This window comes from Pithys albifrons, chromosome 2 (assembly GCF_047495875.1).
Source record: "Pithys albifrons albifrons isolate INPA30051 chromosome 2, PitAlb_v1, whole genome shotgun sequence".
In the NCBI taxonomy this organism is placed as follows: Eukaryota; Metazoa; Chordata; class Aves; order Passeriformes; family Thamnophilidae; genus Pithys; species Pithys albifrons.
In genome coordinates this window covers 37,601,120-37,622,499 of record NC_092459.1, presented here as the reverse complement: position 1 = coordinate 37,622,499, position 21,380 = coordinate 37,601,120, and the positions used below count along the sequence as shown (strand labels likewise).

Genomic DNA, 21,380 nt, shown 5'->3' with positions numbered 1-21,380 from the left:
CTAAAACTGTAAAATCCAGAGGGCAAGGATCATTGCCTATTGTAGTTTTATATGATGCATCCCTTGCCCTAGGAATTGCTACAGTAGAAAAAGTAATTAACAATACTCATGCTTGACCAATATACTTTACGTTCTACACTCTAGATTTTTATCTTTCGTTTTCTGCCTTTAACTTGTTTCAGTGATTGCATCTCATTGTATTTCATGGTGTAGTTTTTAATGGCTTCTTCATAAATTTCAGGTGAATTATTTAATCATGGTAATCTTCTGATCTGCTAGCTAGATCACTGCATTAGGGAATCAACTGGCCTGTGTTCTGCTTCTGATTCTTCTACTGACTGATTTGCTGTGTGACCATAAGCAACTTTGTGTCTCTGCTCTTTCCTTTGTCTCTGTTTTGTCCCATCCAATTGAATAATGGGAAAGCTACTAGTATATTTTCTAAGATGTGTAAAAGAATAGCATCTTTATTTTACTCAGCAACTTAGTTGCATCTGCTGTCATGCTAGGTAATAAGGTTGATTTTCTGTTGGTAACAGTAGTCCATTAGGCTGATTTTACTCACTCTGACCTTTCATCTTTTATGTGAATAAGCTTAGGAAGTACATATTGTGAGCTACAGAGTAGTCAAGAGCTATTCACAGAATAATAAACTGTGTATACAGGCCTATTACTTTCTACTCTTGACATTTTTAATACCCCAAACTTTTTTGACTCTCACCTTGCTAAATTCTCCCTGATGTTTTACTCTCTTTGGAAACAACTTACTTTCCTTTTTCCTTCTTCGTAGACCAATTAGCCCTCTTCTGGACCAGAACACTCCCGATTTTACCACTTTCTGCTCCGTAGGCGAATGGTTACAAGCTATTAAGATGGAAAGATATAAGGATAATTTCACAGCAGCAGGCTACAACTCTCTTGAATCAGTTGCCAGGATGACTATTGAGTAAGTTAGTACTGGGCATGTTTAACTTGCATTTAGGGAATTTCTAGGTAAAATAATAAACAATGTTCAACTCCAAAACTTTACCCTGAGTAGAAACATTGTACTTGGGGTCAAACCAGAAATTTTAGCAACTGATAATGTTATATTAGAGCATCTCATGAAAGGGAAAATACCCTGCTACCTCTGTGTGGCATCACTTTTCCCTCTGCTTTTCAGAACAATTATAGCAACATCAAGGGACTAGAATTTGAGGGAGAATGTGGCCTATTTCAATGCATATGTATGTATAGGAAAATAACCACATTTCCCCCACTACCTAATGGGTACCGTTTTTCAGATGTATACTAGAAGGATGTGGAATTTTCTTCAAATTGGCTGGGGGCTGTCTGTGTCCTGCAAGAAAGGCGTTTTCATCAGGATAAGTCTGTAGAAGCAAAACAATTTTCTGAAGGCAAGCATGGCCTGTATCAATACTGCCATCTTAAACAGGTCTTCCTGGCACCCTGCAAACAACTTTCTTGTCCAGGTGGTTGCCAAACATATGTAATTGCTCTTAGAGAGAGCACTGGTTTTCTAAACAAGTTTCTAACCAATATTCTCTAGTTTACAACGCTATTGTTATCTGCCTGGTGTCACTAGGGGTCTCAGCCTATCAGAGCCCACAAGCTTCTAGGACTAGTAGGGGTAGAGCTCAAACAGCTGCTCCTCTTATATTTGCATGATGGGTGTGTTTCAATATGCAAAGGCTTTCTCTAGGCATCTTTAGGAAACAGAGCATGATCCCCAAAATCTTGTATTTGTACATAACTTTGTCCTGAAAGCCACCCACAATATTCTTATGAGAGAAGTGCCCATGTCTTCAGGTATCTTTAAAAGCCACAATAAAAGATTATCATAATGCAAGGCATACTGGTCTCCTTCTCAGATATGGAGACACATGCAGTGTAATTACATGACTCTTGCCATGTAATTGCACTCCTTGATGAGAGTTTGAACAGTGCCTATATGAACTTCACATTACTGACCTGAGGTTCCAACATGGCTTCAATGTCAGACACCTGTAGCCCAGCCCACTATGTAGCTTTGACTCACAGTTGAATACCATACAATAGCAATCTAAGTTGAAAAATTAACAATGTACGCATTTATCTTCCCCAGGGATGTGATGAGTTTAGGGATCACCTTGGTTGGTCATCAAAAGAAAATCATGAGCAGCATTCAGACTATGAGAGCACAAATGCTACATTTACACGGCACTGGCATCCAAGTGTGATAGACATTTCTCCCTTATGAGGGAGGTGACAGACTGAGAGAACAGCACTGGCCTTCAGTATATATGAAGTGCTGCTAGAAGACACTTGATTTCCTGGGTCCTTCCTGCAGTGAATAGAAGAGCTACAAGAAGCACCTACAGACTTGAACTCCTAAGTGCCACCAGAATTTATGAAAAGGGAATTAGGATCCACCAGTGGTGGCAAGGAAAACAGCAGTGACAATAAACAAAGTACTACCTGAATAAACATACAAACATCTTGAGCTCTCTAACCTCCTTTTTATCTAATAGACTTTTTAAATGTACATAAAAATTTAAAAAAGAATATATTTGTCAGATAAAATCATGATATTATTGTTGAATTCAACAAAATATTTTCCTTAAATCTGTGATTTCTGAATCTTTTTTTAATCATTTGTGTTTATTCTTCATAAAGACTTTCTTTTAGTATGATGTTTATATCTTTGGACCTTTTTAGTGCTAATTCTATGACACATTGCTACACTGGGTACCTCTGAAGGATTATTTGAGTTCCTAGAGATTTAGGAAGCATGACCAAGCAATGTATATCTATCCAAACTTTGGTATCCTTTTGTGCCATTTACTTTTGTTAAATCAGCACAGTATTGACATGGCTAGCTAGTTGGTAGGGAGTCAGGAAAATGCAAGTTGCCAAGAGCTCTGATATTTTTTAAAGAATTTTTTAAGGTTACACATATACTATCTTTTAAAAGAAAATAAAAGAGAAAAAAAAGTAAAGAAAAATAAAAGCAATAATGACCCCTGAGTAGTTCTAGGCACTTTTAGCAAATGGTTTGCAAGATGATTTTAATGGACTAGAGTTAAACTGAGATATATTCTAAGATGTAGATCTACAACTGTAAACCTGCTGAGACATGACATTGAATGGACAAGTGATTGTAGGAGTGTCTCAGAACACAGGTGCAGTTCTCCAGTGTTACCTAAACCATTTAATCTGAGCGCATCACATTTCTTTTCAGTACTCTGCGTTAGCAAATATGAGAGAAGTAGCTGGTGTATATTTTCTATGAGTTTAACCTGTATGCAGTCCAGCTGTTAGAATAAGGACATAGATTTTATATGAGAACTGTAGAGCATGAGACAAGGGGCAGTTCGGAATTTTCAATTTTTTTACAAGCTTTTGCTGATCTGAACCAACACGCGCATGTGTTCTCACACAGACACAACAGTCATTCATCAGGAACAGAGATGCAAGAGTAGTTGCTCAATGATTTTTTTAAAATTTTTAACTTTTTTTTTGTAAAAAGATTTTTAAATCTTTTTACAACCATTTAGTTATATAAAAATTCTGTTTGATTAAAATATTTAATTACCATAAGCAATAATGAAGAGTGTCTTTATGGATATTGCAAGAATGTATATGAATCAGAGAGAAATGCTTTAAAAAAAATATGAAAATTGTGAGCTACCCCAGCAATGAAATGCTGTACTTCCAAAGAGAATTGGGCTGCTTCTATTAATTTTAATAGAGAAAGATCCCAGGGATCAGTCATAAATTGGTCTGGTTTGATAATGTGGGCATCCACACAAAAAAAATAAAAACAAAAGAAAAACCTTGTAAATGTTGCTTTGTAAAACTTGTAAATTTTATTTATACTGTCTTGTTTTGTACACACATTTATGTGTAGTGAGCTCTGAATACATTGAAAATGCACTATATTTTTCTATTTTACTTGCAGAGCATCACAAACAAACATGTATATTCAGTGCTACATAATGTGTTTTCCCACATTTAGGACCAAAGATAGTTATCAAAAACTTAAACACATCATTTTCCCCCTCCGTTTTTCTTCCCCTTTTTAAATCACTGTACAGTGTTGTATTTGTCGTTTTATTTATTTGTTTCATTAGAAAAATCAGTTTGGTTATACTAATTTTTTTGTCCCCCTCTGCCTTTGTTGAAGAAAACCTGTATAAAGCTTTTAACAAGCATAATCCCGTTACATAGACACTTCCATTTGTAATCTTTGTAATAGACTGTAAATATATTTTTGGAACTATAATGCAATGTGCATAAGGGTTATTTTTCAGTGTCCATATATGATTGTTTATACAATTCACAGCACTTTACAGTCATGCTGAGAAGCCTAATTTATTGCCTGGATTTGGGCAGAGTAAGAAAAAAAGGTGACTATTCTTATTTCGTATTAGATTGTCATTCAGTAGAAATGGAGTTATTTTCATGTATGCAGCTCAAGATCGTTTTTTAACTATTAAAATTAATTTTCTAGAAATGCTGTAGAAGTAAGATGCAGAGTAGACTGCATGCCCAGTATTGAAATTAGTGCACGCAAGCACTCGGCCAAGGCACTTCAGGTAGCCATTGGAAGACAATTAGTAAACATCCATTTTGTGTTATAACAAATGCTAAGTGCCTCACTAATGGGGTAAGCATCTGTGGGTAACTGCGCAGGGTGCTTGTCAGTTTTGCTGCTGCTTTAGGCACCCAGCTAAGAATTTAAGAGTCTTTAAGTTCAGACTCCTCTTCCTTACAAATCTCGGCTACTGTTTCTAAGGGCTTGGTGATTAAAGGTGCGATGCAGCAATGCTGGTATTGCTGAGAATCTACAAACCCTAAATGCAAAAGAATTGAGGCCAGACTTCACCTTTAGGAGTTTTAAATATTCTGAAGCACAGAGGCCTCAAAGCATATGTGGCAACTTGGGCTCACACATACAAGTGAGAGCCCTAGTGGTATTTCTTCCTTGATTTTCCTTGTTTGATTTAAGCCATCTTCTTCAAATAGTAAATATATTTTATCATTCATCTATATACCTTGACTGCCTTAATGTTGCCACAGATTTTTACACATTTGAAGGTGGTAGAGTAGACCCAGAAAGCACAATCGCGATCAATCGCAATCAGTCAGATACTTATCTGTATGTTCAGAACATTACTGCAGTTTAGAGCACATGCATGTAAGTGGATTTGTAACTAGTACAGCAGCAACATATTGACATTGGTTGCAGTTCCCCAGGTTCCATGAAAACACAGTCCAGGGTAAGAAAAAATAAAGTGCCAGAGGAAGCTGATGTTCATGGGAGGAACTGAAGTTGGGTCGGAGGGATAATTAAAGGCTAAATGATGAAAAAAAAATTATCTCAGTTCTAGCTTAATTTCATTGAATTTGGAAATTGTGCATTGCTAATGACAGTTTATCAGGTTGTCAGTAAGGCTGATCCTTCTTGACTTTATCCATTTACATGCATCTAGAAAAGACATGCCTAAAAACAAGGAGGATGAATCTCCCTCTGGGAATGGTTATCTACATTACCTGTAGAGAGAACCCAGATGATTAGCATAAATTAGGCCTCTAGTATCTATATAGTTAAAGTTAGGCAAAGTGATTCCCACCCTATATATCCTTGGCTGCTACAGTTTCCCTCGCAAGTTGAGTGTAAGAGAAAGGCAGCTCCTCCACCATAGGTATATCCCAGAATGAATTTAAACTGGGATTTATCACAGAGAGAGGTGATTCTTTTTTATTTTTTTACTTTTATTATTCAGAGATTTGTAACAGGTCATCTAAAGGTTTTTTGTATATGGATATCAATTCTTGAATTTTTTTGTGATTGTTCTGAGAAAGACCTGCCTAGTAAATTACAGTTATTTAATATTTTAAATAATCAGAAGTATTTGCTGACGTACTGCTTTAGTCCAGAGGTTATGTGATCAGATATGATAGCTGCTGTTTGCAAAACCATGTTTATCTAAAGCTGTGTCATGTAAAAATCTCCAGGAGGCAAAGATGCTTAATTGTATCTCAAATTTAATGTTGCCCTTAATATCTCAATAATTGAGCTCTGTCTGTATTATTCTCCACTTAAAATGAGTTTTTTATATTTGTTTGGGCTTGAATTACTTGCCATCCACCGAGGGAGTTTGAAAAAAATTATTTTAAATTAAATTTGCTTTTCTCCACTAGTAGTAATATACAATGAATAGTTTCCACTGTTTTGAATGTTACAAAAACTATTGCTTTAATGTGCGGGATGAAGGGGTTTATTTTTGGTTTGTTGTTGGTATTTTTTTACATTTATTGGTTAGTAGTTGAAATAAAAAATAATAATAATTTGTCCTTAACTTTCTAAATAATTAATATATAGCAATTTTGTGAATGATTTAAATTCTGTGCCTTTTGCGTTACTACTGAGATGATGCTCATGTCCTTATAGCCATAATGCCAGGCCATGCATAGACACCCTGCCACAAGGGCAGGTTCAGCCAACATTCTGTTGCCCAGTAATGGCATGAAGCAATCCACTGTCTGTATGAAAGGGGTGAAGGGCAACACAGCCAAAAAAATTGTCATTTCACTTTTCAAGAGTATTTGTGTGACATGTTAGAGTTAACACATCCTTAATGCATTGCCTCCCTGCATGTGGTTAAAATCTGATGTGCTCATGATTTGTTTTTGCTGGGTTTGGTTGGTTGGTTGGTTGGTTTCTCCTATTTGTTTTATTTTAAATGAGATTTTTGAGGTGCTTGTGGAAGAGAACAGCTCCCAAATGGAATGGCAAGCCCTGTTGAAGAGAAGTACTATACAAATTCTTGCCCAAGAGTCATTCTGGCAGCAGGTGGTGCAGGATATTCAGACAGTTGGTGCTATGATTTGCTGAACAACTATCACAGCAGGGTTTCTCATATTCAGGACCTGTTAGGACTGTACTTCTGATTAATTAACAGATATGTGGAAACAGACGATTTTTTATTCCCCCACTAACTTGTAATGGACATGCAGATGGTAGATTTGAGATTTGCAAAACTACTTACTCAAAAGTCTTAGTCTCAATCAAATTTCTAGTAAAGCAAAAAATTCTGAGCAGCAGCCTGTATTTTCTCTTATATTCCCTTAAGGATTGTTAAATGTAGCAACAATTACTTTGCTTAGAGATCTTTATTGTTTGCATAGTGCAGCCTTCTATTTAGTTGGGAATAGGGAATTCTGCAATTAAAGTTCCTGCAAAAAGGATTGTGAAGGAATGGGGTGAGAAGGAGGCAATACAACAGTTTGGAAATAAAAAAAAAAATAAAAAGAAAGGAATACCTGATCCAACAAATGACTTGTGAAACACAGAGTATGACTTGATTCACCAGTTTTGTAACACATTACATAGAGGGATTTGAAAAATGTGAGAGATTCAACCACAGGCATAAAATCTGCAATATCTTGAAAAAAAGAGTAGTGGCAAAATGCAAGCTATATTTGGGTGAGGTTTTTCTCTCTGGATTTAGTTTTGTGAGGTTTTAAACTTAGAATAATTAACACATGCATTTGCAGTCAAATCTGTTGGGACAGGCTACGGGACAAATTTAGTGTGCCTCTAACATTCATGAAATTCTCAGAGCACTTTGAGGGGGCCTAAGGGGTTAGGTAGTTTGAAAGTTGAAAGGAGTGATGTGGAATTCATATGCTGTACAGACCCTGTAGGTTACATTCAGCAAGATTATGAAAGGTTAGAAGTAAGGAGGAAAACCCTTCCTTTTGTACCTGGTGAGAAGTCAGAAGATGGGAGGGAATGGAAAGAAAGGTGTGAAGCCATTCAGAAGGTGTGAATTTAAGTTGTAGGGCTCCACAAGACATTGCTGGCAGGGGAGCTAAGGAGTGTCAAAATCTTTTGAGTAAAGAGACTCTGTTAATATAACATGCCTAGTAATCTAATGTGGAGTGGTTTCAGTACTCTGATTTTTCCTCAGGCCAGATTGGAATTTGTCAAAGAGACTAAATTGAGACAGATGGGAAAGCAACTGGTAATACACAACTCATTCAAGCAGACTTGAAATCAAGACATGAAAGGAGAATTTTACAATAAATGCCTGAAAATAAAACATGAACTCTGATGATATTTATTCTCAGAAGATTTTAGAGTAGTTCTCTTTAAGTCTTGGATAATGATAGCAGATTTTAGCATTTATACCATACAAATTGGATGAAATTAATGTCTGAGTAGCAGGATCAAAAAGAACCAGAAGTCAAAAAACAGTTGATGTCTTGATAGACTATGAAAAAAAAGATGTGATACAGCCAGGCGAAACTTGTGTAGCCAGCCAAATGAATCTTGGGCAAAACAAGACATAATGTCTGGTGCCAGAAGAGCTAAATCAGGAACAGAAAATCTATTCAACCGTGGACCAAAGCTTCTGCATTTAATTGAACCAAATAATCAGTTGTAGAACTGTGCTGCTAATAATAATTGATAATGAAAAACTACAACTTTGAGGTCATCTGATTAATCACAACATGGCTAACACTGAAATGCACACATAGTGCTTAAACCATAACTATGCCCAAAGACTTAACCTGTGCTATTGGTATTAGAGTTCCATGACTCTGTGTATGTTATTTATAAACTGAAGACATTATAGCCCCAAGTCTGTAACTAAAGCCTTCCTCTTTTTGTGCCAAAACAAAACAAGGAATGCTGAGGATTCTCTTAAGATCTGTCAAATACAGTAGAAATTATGTTCTATGCCCAGGGAAATTGTGGAGTCTCCCTCACTGCAAAGAATTCAAGAATTGTCTGAATGCAATCCTGTGCTGTGTACTCTAGGATGACCCTGCTTGAGTAGGGAGATTGGACCAGATGATCCACTATGGTTCCTTCCAACTTGACTGATTCTGTGATTATTTCCTTAGAATTATCAAGAAAACCTTGACTTTACACTAAGAAACAAGCTTCCTGATCCAAAGATACCATCTCATTGAGAAGAAAAATCATCCATTATTTTTACCAGTACATTCAAATCGGGCTTGCAAGAGGCTAGACTGAGTAATTGATAGATAGAATGTGTCCACATTGATCCTTCTCATTTCATGTCTGTAGAAACATTATGCAGGCAATTTCTTGACAGTCCTTCAATCTGTGTTACTATCCCAGCTTCCACTGGCTTCCTGAAGGGCTGCATGTCCATTTTTAAGATGTCTGCTGTAAAACATGTTTCAGTTTCCTTTTCTCAGGGACCAAACAGTTTCTGCCAAGAATACACATATAGCTTAAGAACAAGAAGGTGCAGAAATCTCAGATTTGTTCTCTCCAGGGCCTTCAGTCATAGTTTTAAATTAAATGTGCCATCCTCCTGATGTTTCACATAGTAAATTGCATGAGAAATCTGATTTTCCTAGAATAAACTTAGTGACATTATCCAGGTACCTCCTGAAGGCCACTCAGAAATGGCATTTTTAAAGTGATTAGATGATTAGGAGTTTGTTCAGAAAATGAGAGAGTTGCAAAGCTCTTGCTCTCAGGCCATTTCATCCCAGGTCTCTCTCCTGTTTTTTTTACTGAAGTGGCCCATAGGTCATCCCTTATAGTAGTCTATACAAAAAGCAGTGTCTCCTTCCTCAATAGCCAGTGTTTGTACTCTCATAGGATGCTGGAGAAGAAGACAGATTTAGATTCAAATCCAGGTCAATATGCCTACAGGAAGAATTGGGTCAGTTAGGCACTGAGAGGTATTCCTAATGAGGATTTCCTTTAATATTACAGGGCATCTGTACTGTGGACAAGTGATTGATTACTATTGTGGAGAGAAAGGCTGCACTTTATTATATACCTTGCCTACACTTCAGTTCATCCACTGCCAGTAGAAGGAATGGGGGCTGAGAAAAGAAAAAAAAAATAGCTTTCAGGTATTTCTTTGTAGTGCTCTTTTCAAGAGAAATAATTGTCTCAATGCCTACATTATCTAAATTTGTGCAAGAGACAAATCCTATTTTATGCTTTCTACTTGCTGGCAAAAGCATCCCAATTAGACTGTGTGCTGTATTGTTGAAAATCTTAGTCACACACTGCCTTGTATCCCATGAAAGCACTTGCCTAACAGTAGGCCATCTCCCAGGCAGTACCTTTCTTGCAATAGTTACTTGAGTATCTCAACAACAAATTCCCTCTGTAGTTGTCCATGTTTGTTTCTTTGTGCAGAGCTGCCTTTGAGGGATATTTCCCTAGCCATGAGGTAGGAGACTATTTTTTAGCACTATGCTCTACTTCAATTTCTCCCCAGCTGGCATTATTCATTAATGCTTATCTTGCAGCACCCATGCTTCCATACGGGGTAAGTAGATGACCGTGAGGAAGGAACATTTAGTACGCCAGCAACAACAAATGCAATCACTCTCTACAACCAGCTACGAGTTAGGGAGGCCTCTCCAAGTGATCAATACTCTTAAGGCAGAAGTCATTAGTATTGGCCAAAACAAATCAAAACAAACAAAAAAGTGTCTTTACTGGGAGGGGGCAATAGTTGTACACAGAAGAGGTGAATGTCAGTCTTACATGAACTGCCCAGTAACATGAATAATACAACCTAATGGAACGTCTTTAAAATTCTATCAATATCTTTCTATTGGAAGCACAACCTAAGGGAGAGCTGAATAACTGAAAACAAAACATCTGGTGAAAGGGACTGTTTCAAGGCAGTGGGAGAAAATACTTCTGTGATTTTACACTCCTCATAGTGAATGGGGGAAAAGTCTCTTCTTGTTTCTTTTATACTATTATAAACCTATTTCTTATGGATTTTTGGAAATTAATGTAGCTGTATTATTGAAAATCATATGGAAACTAATGCTTTAAATGTGTCATCTGCTTCTGAATTATTTGCTGAAAAAACATGAGGATACACCATAGAATTATTGACTACTTTCAGTATAGCAAAGTGGAAAAGGAAAAAAGTCTTCATAAAGTAAGCTTTCAAAGTAGCTAATACCATTTTTACACTTGTATATTTGAAATAGGAGTGTGTGAAGCTTTTTTTTTAACATCAGATGCTGTCAAGTTATTTAAATTTAAAATCCGTTAAAAAAAGGGATATTATATATTTCATAGTGCTTTTACAAGTGGTTGCATGATATTTAAGGTTGAATTTTCAGGTCTAAATTAACAGAGCTTCACTTTAGATACTAGAGAAACAGAAGCCAGATATCTTCACATAGATTTATGTGTCTGCAAGTCCATCATTGAACCATACTCTTGCATAGACAGTATATTTCGCTGTGCTTAGACCATAAGTTCTATTGTGTTGTTGCTGTTGTTTTTATATTTAAAGCCTTTTGGTGATGGAAGACCTCCTTTTTAGCTAAGGTCAGTGAGCATTAGTAAGCAGATGATATTGATGTAAATTGGTAGAAGCTGTTTGCTGAAAGTATGGAGATATCTGACAGAGGTGACATCCAGCTGTTACTGAGCTCACATTCTCTCTTTGTCTAGCATAAATGCTAGAACAAGACAACAGACTGATTCCTCTCATGCTTAGTGACAGCTGACTCATGGCTACCCATAAATCAGGATACATAGCTGATGGACATATAATACCTGTCTGGCATCCTTATGGATGAGGTTCACCTTATTTTTCTGTGATTTGATGAACGACCGATTTCTTTTTTTAAGAACATGTGGAAATGTTGCATATCTTTTGGGTAAGAAGGGCATAGAAAGAGTAAGACTAACTCTACAGCATTGGGCTGTGGAAAGGTATTATGTAAAGGCCAACATGATATTTTCAACCTCTGTGTGGAAAGAGAGAGACTCATTTATTGGTGGTCATATATTGCCAAACACTTTGAGCTGCAGCTGCTTGCCTGGGAAAAGGTTGGTTAGCCTAAGCCAAATCCAGAATTACCTCTGAAATTCCTTCCTGCACTGTACAATCCCTTCCCTTCCTGAAGGACCTTTCCCTTTCAGAAATCCTCTCCCTCTTATTCTGAAAATTGTGTTTATGACACTTCTGTGGGAGTTAGGAGACTGTTGTTCTGAATGGAAGACATTGAGTGGCCTGTCATGTTGTAGAAGAGCTAACATTTCGGGCTGCAGGCACTCCACTTTCCCATATCATTCTGCCACTGGTCATCTATTAGATAGAATACATGTGATCTTTTTTATCCTTCTTTTACATGTGCCTCCTGTTGAAAGGAGGAATTTAGGCATCTACTTTCAGAGAAGCTCTGGGGGTGTGAATCCCTGACATATCCAGGTTTACTGTTGGGATACTTACCCATGACCCTTTGAGAGTTAGCTCTCTTGGACTTGCCTTTCTGTGGAAGGTACTGTGTGGGCTGCAACTTTTGCATGTGCTGGTTTTCTCCCATTATTGACTATAGATAAGGCCTTAGCATGTACCGGAGACTGCATAAATGAGTACTGAATCCAACCACACAGATACAGCAACCAAAAACTGAAGCCCTGTCCCCACCTCAGAGAGTTTATCCACTGTCTTTGACTGGCCTTCAGATTCTCCAAACCATTTTAGGTTTCTCTCTCCAGGGAGATAGACTACCAAATTCAGATTGGGAATGACATTGGACAACAGGGCAGCTAGGAGTGGAACATTATGTGGATACCTAGGTCATATAGATGCAAGGAAGTTATCACATTGATTTGCAATGTGTTTCACAGAGATCCTCATCTCTCATTTGTTGTTGTGTCATATCTGTTGGCTTGTACCTGGGCTCTGCTCTGGTGAAACTAGTACTTGGGCAGTCTGAACTAGGTGTAGCCCAGAGTAAGGGTATGTCACAATCAGAGTGGCACTGTACACTATCTCATGAATCTCTTGATCTGGAGACCTTCTATCTAGTGCTGACCAAAAAACATCAGTAGAGACAGAGCCAATATAAACATAACCTGAGGCTTTAAATACCTATGCATCTAAGTGTTATTTGTGACTATCATTTGCCTTTAGCTTTGAATAAATTCACATGTCAATCATTTTTACTAATTCAAAGGCTTACGTGTCTTCAAAATAGTAAAAAGAACCTATCAGAGTCAAAAAGTTCTTCCTTTTGGAAGGAATTTCTCCTCAGAGTTCCTTTTTGCTGAATTCTTTTCTCATGCATTCCATGCATTACTATGGCTTCAAAGGGCAAGTTCAAAAAAATCTAATAGAAATGAGATTTAACTCAGTTAATACCTTCTCTTCATGTAAAATTAGTGCCTAGGACACTTTACTGGAGACCGAAAAAAACATTTTGTGCCTCCATCAGATCGCTTCCATTAGCTCTTCTTTTTGTTTGCTAAGCCTCAAACATTATGGCTATTAATTATGTCAGATCCTCTTCTCAGTTTGTCATAAAACATCTGCTCCCATTTTGTCCAGTTTGGTGACAGAGATGTATAACATGCTACGATGTATTAATAACACTCTTCTCTTGAATTAGTATCTTCCCTTTGATTCACACTGTTAAATAATCTAATCCATGTGCTGGAATGACAGATAATACTTTGGAATCAACTGTAAGAGTATTGGTTGATGTGGCAGGGGTACATTCCTCTGGTGGTTTATTTTTCTTAAGTATTAGTGTTACATTGGCTTGTCTCAATGTCTGTAATAAATTGCTCTTCTCTGAGGGAGTTTCAAATAATTTAGTTAAGAGATTGCTAACCATATGTAAAATAATTTCCATTCAGTTCTGGCCTACATCCATTAGTGATAAAGCTATATTGTTTGGAGATTACATATGACTAGCCTGTTACTAAATATACAGTAAAATCCACATCTTCTTCCTTCCTTCCTTTTGTTTTTAAGCTCTGGGGCACTTTTTGTTAGGTTGGTTTTGGTGGGGATTTTTGCCAACGAAAGTAACAAATCTTGTCTTTGGATGCCTGATATATATGACTGAGACAACTCAGTTAAAATGTTTTATAAGATTCTTCAGCAATACGAAGAGCTTCTGATAGTATCAGGCTAAAGTCTACATTTTTAGCTTACATGCTAGAATCTCACTAACTTGTTTATCCTTCTTTAACCAAGCAAAGTTTAAATTGAGCCCACCCATTCCACCCTTGTCCTGATTCTGTTTTAAACAGTTATCTACATCTTCTCCCAGTACTTAATTTTATACCCTAATATCCATCTGAAAAACTGCACCTCATTCATTTATTCCCTTTGTTTCCAACACTGAAATTGTCAAATATAACCCTGTGGCTCATTGAGATCCAACGTGAAACACCACATTTCCTTCATGTTAGAGGTGTTTGCTTTGGAATTTTTTAGTTTATTTATGTTTACCTAGCCAGTCGATGAGACTTTTTGTCAAGTAGTTGTCTATACATGGCAATGAAAATGATAGTGTAATTTGCCTCTATTACTTCCTGATATCAGGATTCTGCTGCACTGCAAATTTCATATCTGTTGTTATTATTTGTTTGACAGAATCAAAAACATGCCAGGTGCTTTGCAAAACAGAGAACAAGAAAAATCCCTTTCCAGAAGAGATGACAGCCTGAATAGAAATGGCATAATGACAGGAGACAAAGGAAACAGAAAGGGGAAGCAAAACAAGAGTTATAACCATAAGATCATGAGATTGGTTTGGAGGCACAGTGAACGCTATGAGGCATTTTTTTAAAGCGCATAAGGACTGTAGTTGGGATTAGAGAATGGAAATGTAGAAAAGAAGCATGGAAAGGAATGGAGAAGAAGGGAGGAACAGACTGGCAACAGGAGGAAGAGTAACAGAGGTGTATGGGAGAGGCCAGAACCCACACCTGACAAACTGAGGATTATGACTCATGACAAGAATGAAAGACCACATCAGAAGAGCATGATGATTTCAGGAGGATGGCGAAGCAGGACATGGCGATGCTGCTAGGGAGAGAAGAGCCAGCAAAGCTGCCCTGGAAGCCTGCCCTGGAAGCTCCTCACACTAACATATCCCTGCTTCCCCATCTTCTTTCTAGCTCCCCTCTTACACACAAAATATGTATATAGAAGAGCAAAGGAGAAGGAGAAGCAGCTAAATAAAACTTTTCCAAAGATCCTGCTCTGGAAGAAGTTTAAGCTGGGATGATACAGATTTACTCCTACTGATGCTGTTCGTGGTAGCAAGAGGCAGAGACCATTCTGTTAGGTATTCTCAAATCAATGGGAGTCTTGGCCTCCGCTTACTGGTAGGCCTTGTCGAGAAATGCTCAGAAAAATTACAATATTCTGTCCAGTCTGGGACATTTTAAAATGTTCTTTCATTCTAGAACAGAAAGGAGAAATTATGACATTTACATAGAAATGGAAACAGGGAAGGAAAATTTTTGAGCAGGTTTTCTTTAAAGCTGAAAACAATCATTTCAGTATTACAGAAAATTGTCAGGGGGATTTTGCTCATTTAAAATAATAAGTATATGTTATAACTTTTTATGAAAAATTCCATAAAATTGGGAAATATTTTAATTATATAGGACTAGGTTGTTCTGTTTCCTTCTTTTTTTTTTTCTGTTTCCCCCCCCCCCCATAAAATTGGTGTTTTTAGAAGGAAACTGGGCAATTGCCATGTTCGGTATGTCAGACAATTTTAAATACTCTGATTTCCAAGGTCAGAATTCTTCAGGAGAAAGAAAGATGCAAAGTAGCCAGTCTAATCCCTTCCTCACTTCCTTCTCCTCTGCTTCGATGATCAGACATGTCTAATGATTTGTCTGCAAAGAGCAAAACCAGTTTCCATGTCTCCCTGATAAAATGCATTTTGCCAAGTACTTTAAGAATTTTAGATGGACCTGCTTACAGGAAGTCACTTTTTTGCCGCAAACTATCTCTCCACTTAAATCCTCCTCAAAGCTCTTCCATTTTGCCTGGAAAAGTTTATCAGCAAGTACGCTGGAAAGGCTCGGATCTTTCTGTCTCCAGTGAAACTGTTTTTTAACATAGTTATAGATTAGTTGGTGTACTGGTATAAGAGTTGAGAGACTGCTGCTGTTAATGGAGTATTCTATTACCTTGGCATATATAAACACTTGTCACTTGTTACTTCTGACTGCAAAGTATTGATGTTTAGGGTATTATAGGTACTTGCGCATTATATTTTTTCTTATAAGTTTTAGAGGACAGCACTGGATATTTTTTTCTTCTCCTTCAAGGTAACACAGCTCCGCATGAGTCATTCATCTTGAATGTACACCAGTGATATCAAGTTTGTTGTTGTGATACCTTATCAATATGACACCCATTTTTAGTCTCTTCTAGCAGTGGAAACATATAAGTATTGTCTAGTAGAGACAATGACCTTGTTTAAGAATATCTTGGTGACTCTGGATAGGATTCAAATAATTTGTCTGAGTGAGGAGGAGACAACTGAAAGTAATAGCTGAAATACTACCAAAAATCCTTAACTGGTTGGGTTTGTCCATCATTTGCTTTAAGATTTCTGTAAATGGGGGCTTACTGAATTCCCAAATAGCAGCAATGGCCAAGCACTTCTGTTTAATTTCCTTATATTTGAACTTTACTTAAGTTAATTAAACTCTTCTCATCTCAGGGTAACATTTTAGCAATGAGGTTTACAAGACATTCTCTGTGAATGTAGAAACTTCAGCTCCTAAAGAACATACCAAGTATTGAGAGTCAACACAATGCTCAGCAGTGCTTGAAGAATCAGGCCCACTTCAGTAATTTCTCTCCACTATTACTGAAATAATACTGGATTTAAATCATACAGCCATAGTGTCAACTTACCAAAATCTACCCTGCCTAGATTATTTTTCAGTCAAATATTGCTCAAAGTTTTATAACAACCCGCATATCATTAAAAAAACAAGACTGCAAGCATTGTCATAGTATCTCCCCATAATATAGAATTTTTAACATATCATTTTACACATTTGAAAGAACCCTATTAACTCAGTTCCATACAACTTTTTGCAATAATAGACTCAGCATAAAGCAATATCAAACATAGCTAATGTTTCTAACCATTTTATTTAGCCAAGCTCCAGATTTTGCATAACTTTGCCACTGCTTCTGGCATGATAGCTCATATGGAGGTTATGTATACCTGTCTTTTCATGTGGAGAAAGGATTCAGCTGTGCAGCACCTCTGCTACAAAAAACCCCCAAAGCAAACAAAAAGTTAGGAAATGTGGCATAACCTCAGAAAACTGCAGTCTGACCTACCTTCTGAGATCAGACACTGAACTGGGTGTATGAACTGGAAACGGATTTAATACCAGCTACCTCAGGAACCACATGGTGTTACAGAAAAAAGATTGAAAAAGAGAGTATTATAACGTATCCTGAGAGTAGAGGACAGCATGGTTATTTTGCCTGTTTTTTTTTTTACCTTGCCTATACTTTTTCTCACAGTCCTTCCCTATTGTTGTCAATCAGCTTTTTCAAGAAGACACTTGGTTATGCATTAAGAATAGCTGCACCGACTCAAGCCCACATAGCTCTGTGTATCTGGCAGGTGTCCTACCTTGGTAGGGGTACAGTCCTGTTGTTTTAAGGCCTCCACTGTCCCCTACAGATTAGGGACACCTTCATCTGTTGAGGTCCAGACGTCTTCAGGGTTCTATATCCAATATGTACAGTTCAAATGCTTCCTAAATGAGGGGGGTGCACTATGATGAATAGTTTGCATTTGTCCTATATCCTGTGAATTTACTTACTACTTCTGTCAGTCTTTCTGTATGCCCTTCTTTCTCCTGAAATAGAATGACCAGGGCTGCATGAATTATTCAACATAAGAGTGTATGATGTATTTATACAGTGATATAGCGATACAGTGTATTTATATATATGTTTCTATTTTGTTTATAGTTTCTTTCCTAATTACCTAAATATCCTGTTTCACATTTTTACTTGACACTGAGTGCTTGACATGTTTTCAAAGAGATGTGTAATATTAATTCCTTATTTTTTTCTTCTCAAGCAATAGTTAATTTGTAGTCCCTGCCTGTGTATGTATACTTAGATTTATTTTCCCCCTGTTTAGTTCTTTCTGTTTTATCAAATTTCATCAACTCTTCATTGTTGAGAGCATTCCAAATTGTGAAATTATTTTGCAGTTCTTTACAGGCAGCATCTGATTTAACTTTTAAAAAAACATTTTGTATCAAATTTTCTCATCTGACAGTTCTTAGATATCACATTTCCCTTTACTACTAATAAAAGTACTTTTGCTTAAATACTTTGTTTAATTTCATGCCTCAGTCCAGGAATCTTTGCATGCACTTAAGTTCCCAGTTGCTGAAATTCACTTCTGTGTTTCTCAGGATGGGGGAGGGACGACTCCAAGCTATTGTCATGTATGTTTTATTAACTGGAAACTTTATCAGTAGATTTTAGACCTTCTTGTTGCCTCTGGGTTCTGACAGAATGCTTATACAGCCTTCAGAGTGAAAAATTGCTAAGGGATAGATCCATGAAGTGCATCTAGGAATGCCTTTAGTCTCTTAGATGTCCTGCCTCCTTGCAAAAGCTATAGACTAGGCATGTCTCTCTAAACTAAAAGAAAACCTGCGTGTTTAGCAACAACCTCTACCAACTCTGCCATATTGAGCAGGGAACAATCTGAGTGAACAGAAGAAACAGACAGATGGTGAAAATTAAATGAATGAATGATGCACTGATATTGGTATATTTTTCAGCACTTATTCATGGGACTGTAGGGTGCTATGAAGCAGGACTTTTGGCATCTCTCCCACAAGCTCCTCTTGTTTATCCCAGTTTCCTGCAATGCACTCTAGCATCAAACTACAACTCTGAGGTCACAATTCCTCTCCTTCTATGCCAGTAAATGTTGAACTTTCAGGGTTAGGCAACAAGTGAGTGGACTTTGGAGAACAAGTCTGTCAGTGTGAACACTCAAAGCTGCATTTAGCCATTTCAGGTTTAGTGCAGGTCTTAGCTGGGATCTGTGTTACACTACCAGTGAAGGCAGTGACAAAATTTGAACCCTGACTTCGCAGATTTGTTAAACTTGCTTGTGTAAAAAAGCATCACTCTATATATCCCATATCTTAACTTCACCCAAATGGCATTCTAGTAATTCTACAAAACCTATTGTTGGTCTGCACAAGTATTATGGCATGACTCAAGTTACCTCATCTGAAGACTGAGAGTATGTAAATATAACAGGTGAGTAGATCCTATGAGTTACAAATATTCATAAGACACCAGAAATGTTACAAAGTGGTGAAAAGGAATGGGCAACATAAGTGAACAACTGACACTTAGTGTGTCTCAAACTGAGTTAGTTGTGTCCTGGATATTTGAGAGAAGAAATTAAGAGTGTAATTATTTATTTATTTGGGGTTTGTGTTTTAGAAACATCTCCATTTGCCTATATTAAAAAAAAAAACCACAACAAACAACTCATACACACACACCACACCACAAATATTATGCTGTGTTTATTTTCCTGTAGTTGTAGAAGGAATTCTATAAAAAGATATAGCTATACTCATCTGGCCAGTGACAAAAGTGAACTAGCTGTCCGAGAAGGTTTGTGATGTTCCTAGAGTAAGTGTTACGAATTTCCATCTGTTCTGTTACAATGTAGATGCCTGTAAATCTTTATCTGAATCAGTAGAACTTTGGTAACTAATAAGCCAAAAGTCAAAAGACTCTACAAACAATCAAATTTATGGAGCAGATCATCCTGAGTGCAATCACACAGCACCTTCAGGATGGACAAAGGATTAGATCAAGCCAGCATGGGTTTAGGAGGGGCAGGTCCTTGTAGGAAAATGCTGAAATTAATCCCAAGGAGTACGACTAAGAGACTTGCTGTTGAAGTTTTAAAGTGTAGTTTTACTTGTAATAGGGTCTTTTTTTATTGCAATCTCCTGCTTGGTTCTGTTACCTCCTCTGTGCTGTGCTGACAACCACCACACCCTGTTTATTGTATCCCTTGAGCTTTCTTTGTTCTCTTGATGAGTCAGCCATTAAGTTAGTTTGCCTCGTGCTGGGCCAGCCGGTGCCCATCCTTACTCAGGAGCCCCAGAGATCAGAAGGCCCTCTTCCCCTCTCTTCCTGGCTAGCTCAGTCCCTAGAGCATGATACTCTTATTATCATGGTCATGGGTTCGAGCCTCACATTGGCCACCATTCAAGCAGCAATGAAGGGAAAGGAGAGGTCTCTGCACCTGCTTGGACAAGTTCAGGTCCTGTCTGACCAAATGACCTCTTTTTACGATCAGGTGACCCATCTGGTGGATGAGGGGAAGGCTGTGGATGTGGTCTATCTAGGCTTCAGTAAGGCCTTTGACACTGTCTCCCATAATATACTCCTGGAAAAGCTGGTAGCCCATGGCTTGGACAAGTGTACTGTACCTCTGCTGGGTTAAGAGCTGGCTGGAGGGTCAGGCCCAGAGAGTGCTGGTGAATGGAACTGCATCCAGCTGGCGGCCAGTCACTAGTGGTGTTCCCCAGGGGTCTGTGTTGGGTCCAGCCCTGTTTAACACCTTTATTGATGATTTAGATGAGGGGATTGAGACCATCCTCAGCAAATTTGCTGATGACACCAAGTTAGGAGGGTATTGACCTGCCGGAAGGCAGAAGGGCTCTGCAGAGGGATCTGGATAGACTTGAGAGATGGGCTGATTTCAATGGGATGAAGTTCAATAAGGCCAAGTCCCGGGTCCTGCACTTTGGCTATAACAACCCCCTGCAGCGCTACAGGCTGGGCACAGAGTGGCTGGAGAGCAGCCAGGCAGAAAGGGACCTGAGGGTACTAATTGATAGGAAGCTCAACATGAGCCAACAGTGTGCCCAGGTGGCCAAGAAGGCCAATGGGATCCCAGCAAAACCAGGGAAGTGATCCTTCCCCTGTACTCTGCGTTGGTGAGGCCACACCTTGAGTGCTGTGTTCAGTTCTGGGCCCCTCAGTTCAGGAAAGATATTGAGGTGCTGGAGCGAGTCCAAAGAGCAACAAGGCTGGTGAAGGGACTGGAGCACAAGTCCTATGGGGAGAGGCTGAGGGAGCTGGGGTTGTTTAGCCTGGAGGAGAGGAGACTCAGAGGTGACCTCACCACTGTCTATAACTACCTGAAGGGAAGTTCTAGCCAGGTGGGGGTTGGTCTCTTCTCCCAGGCACTCAGCAATAGGACAAGGGGGCACGGGCTCAAGCTCTGCCAGGGGAAATTTAAGTTGGATATCAGAAAAAAATTCTTTACAGAGAGAGTAATCAGGCATTGGCATGGGCTGCCCAGAGAGGTGATGGATTCACTGTCCCTGGAGGTTTTTAAACTGAGGTTGGACATAGCACTGAGTGCCATGATCTAGTAAATGGACTGGAGTTGGACCAAGGGTTGGACTTGATGATCTTGGAGGTTTTTTCCAACCCAATCAATTCTATTATTCTATGATTCTATGAAATCAAACTGCCATGGGATTTTTTTAAAAAGGGATA

The 21,380-nt window shown here is 38.2% G+C and overlaps 1 protein-coding gene across 7 annotated transcripts in view; it reads left to right on the top strand.

Annotated features, from left to right (window-relative positions):
* EPHA7 (EPH receptor A7) overlaps positions 1 to 21,380 on the top strand; it is a 189,733-nt gene that overhangs the window by 151,972 nt on the left and 16,381 nt on the right. For 3 of the 7 annotated variants that reach the window (XM_071548782.1, XM_071548777.1, XM_071548776.1), the window contains exons 16-17: positions 791 to 946; positions 14,412 to 18,119. The exons of 1 other annotated variant lie outside the window; for it this stretch is intronic. In XM_071548782.1, the coding sequence (XP_071404883.1) occupies positions 791 to 946; positions 14,412 to 14,607 (352 nt within the window). In that variant the 3' untranslated portion in view covers positions 14,608 to 18,119. Of the gene's footprint in view, positions 1 to 790; positions 947 to 2,104; positions 7,108 to 14,411; positions 18,120 to 21,380 lie in introns of those variants that run through there. 3 more of the 7 variants (XM_071548779.1, XM_071548778.1, XM_071548780.1) reach the window with 2 other exon arrangements.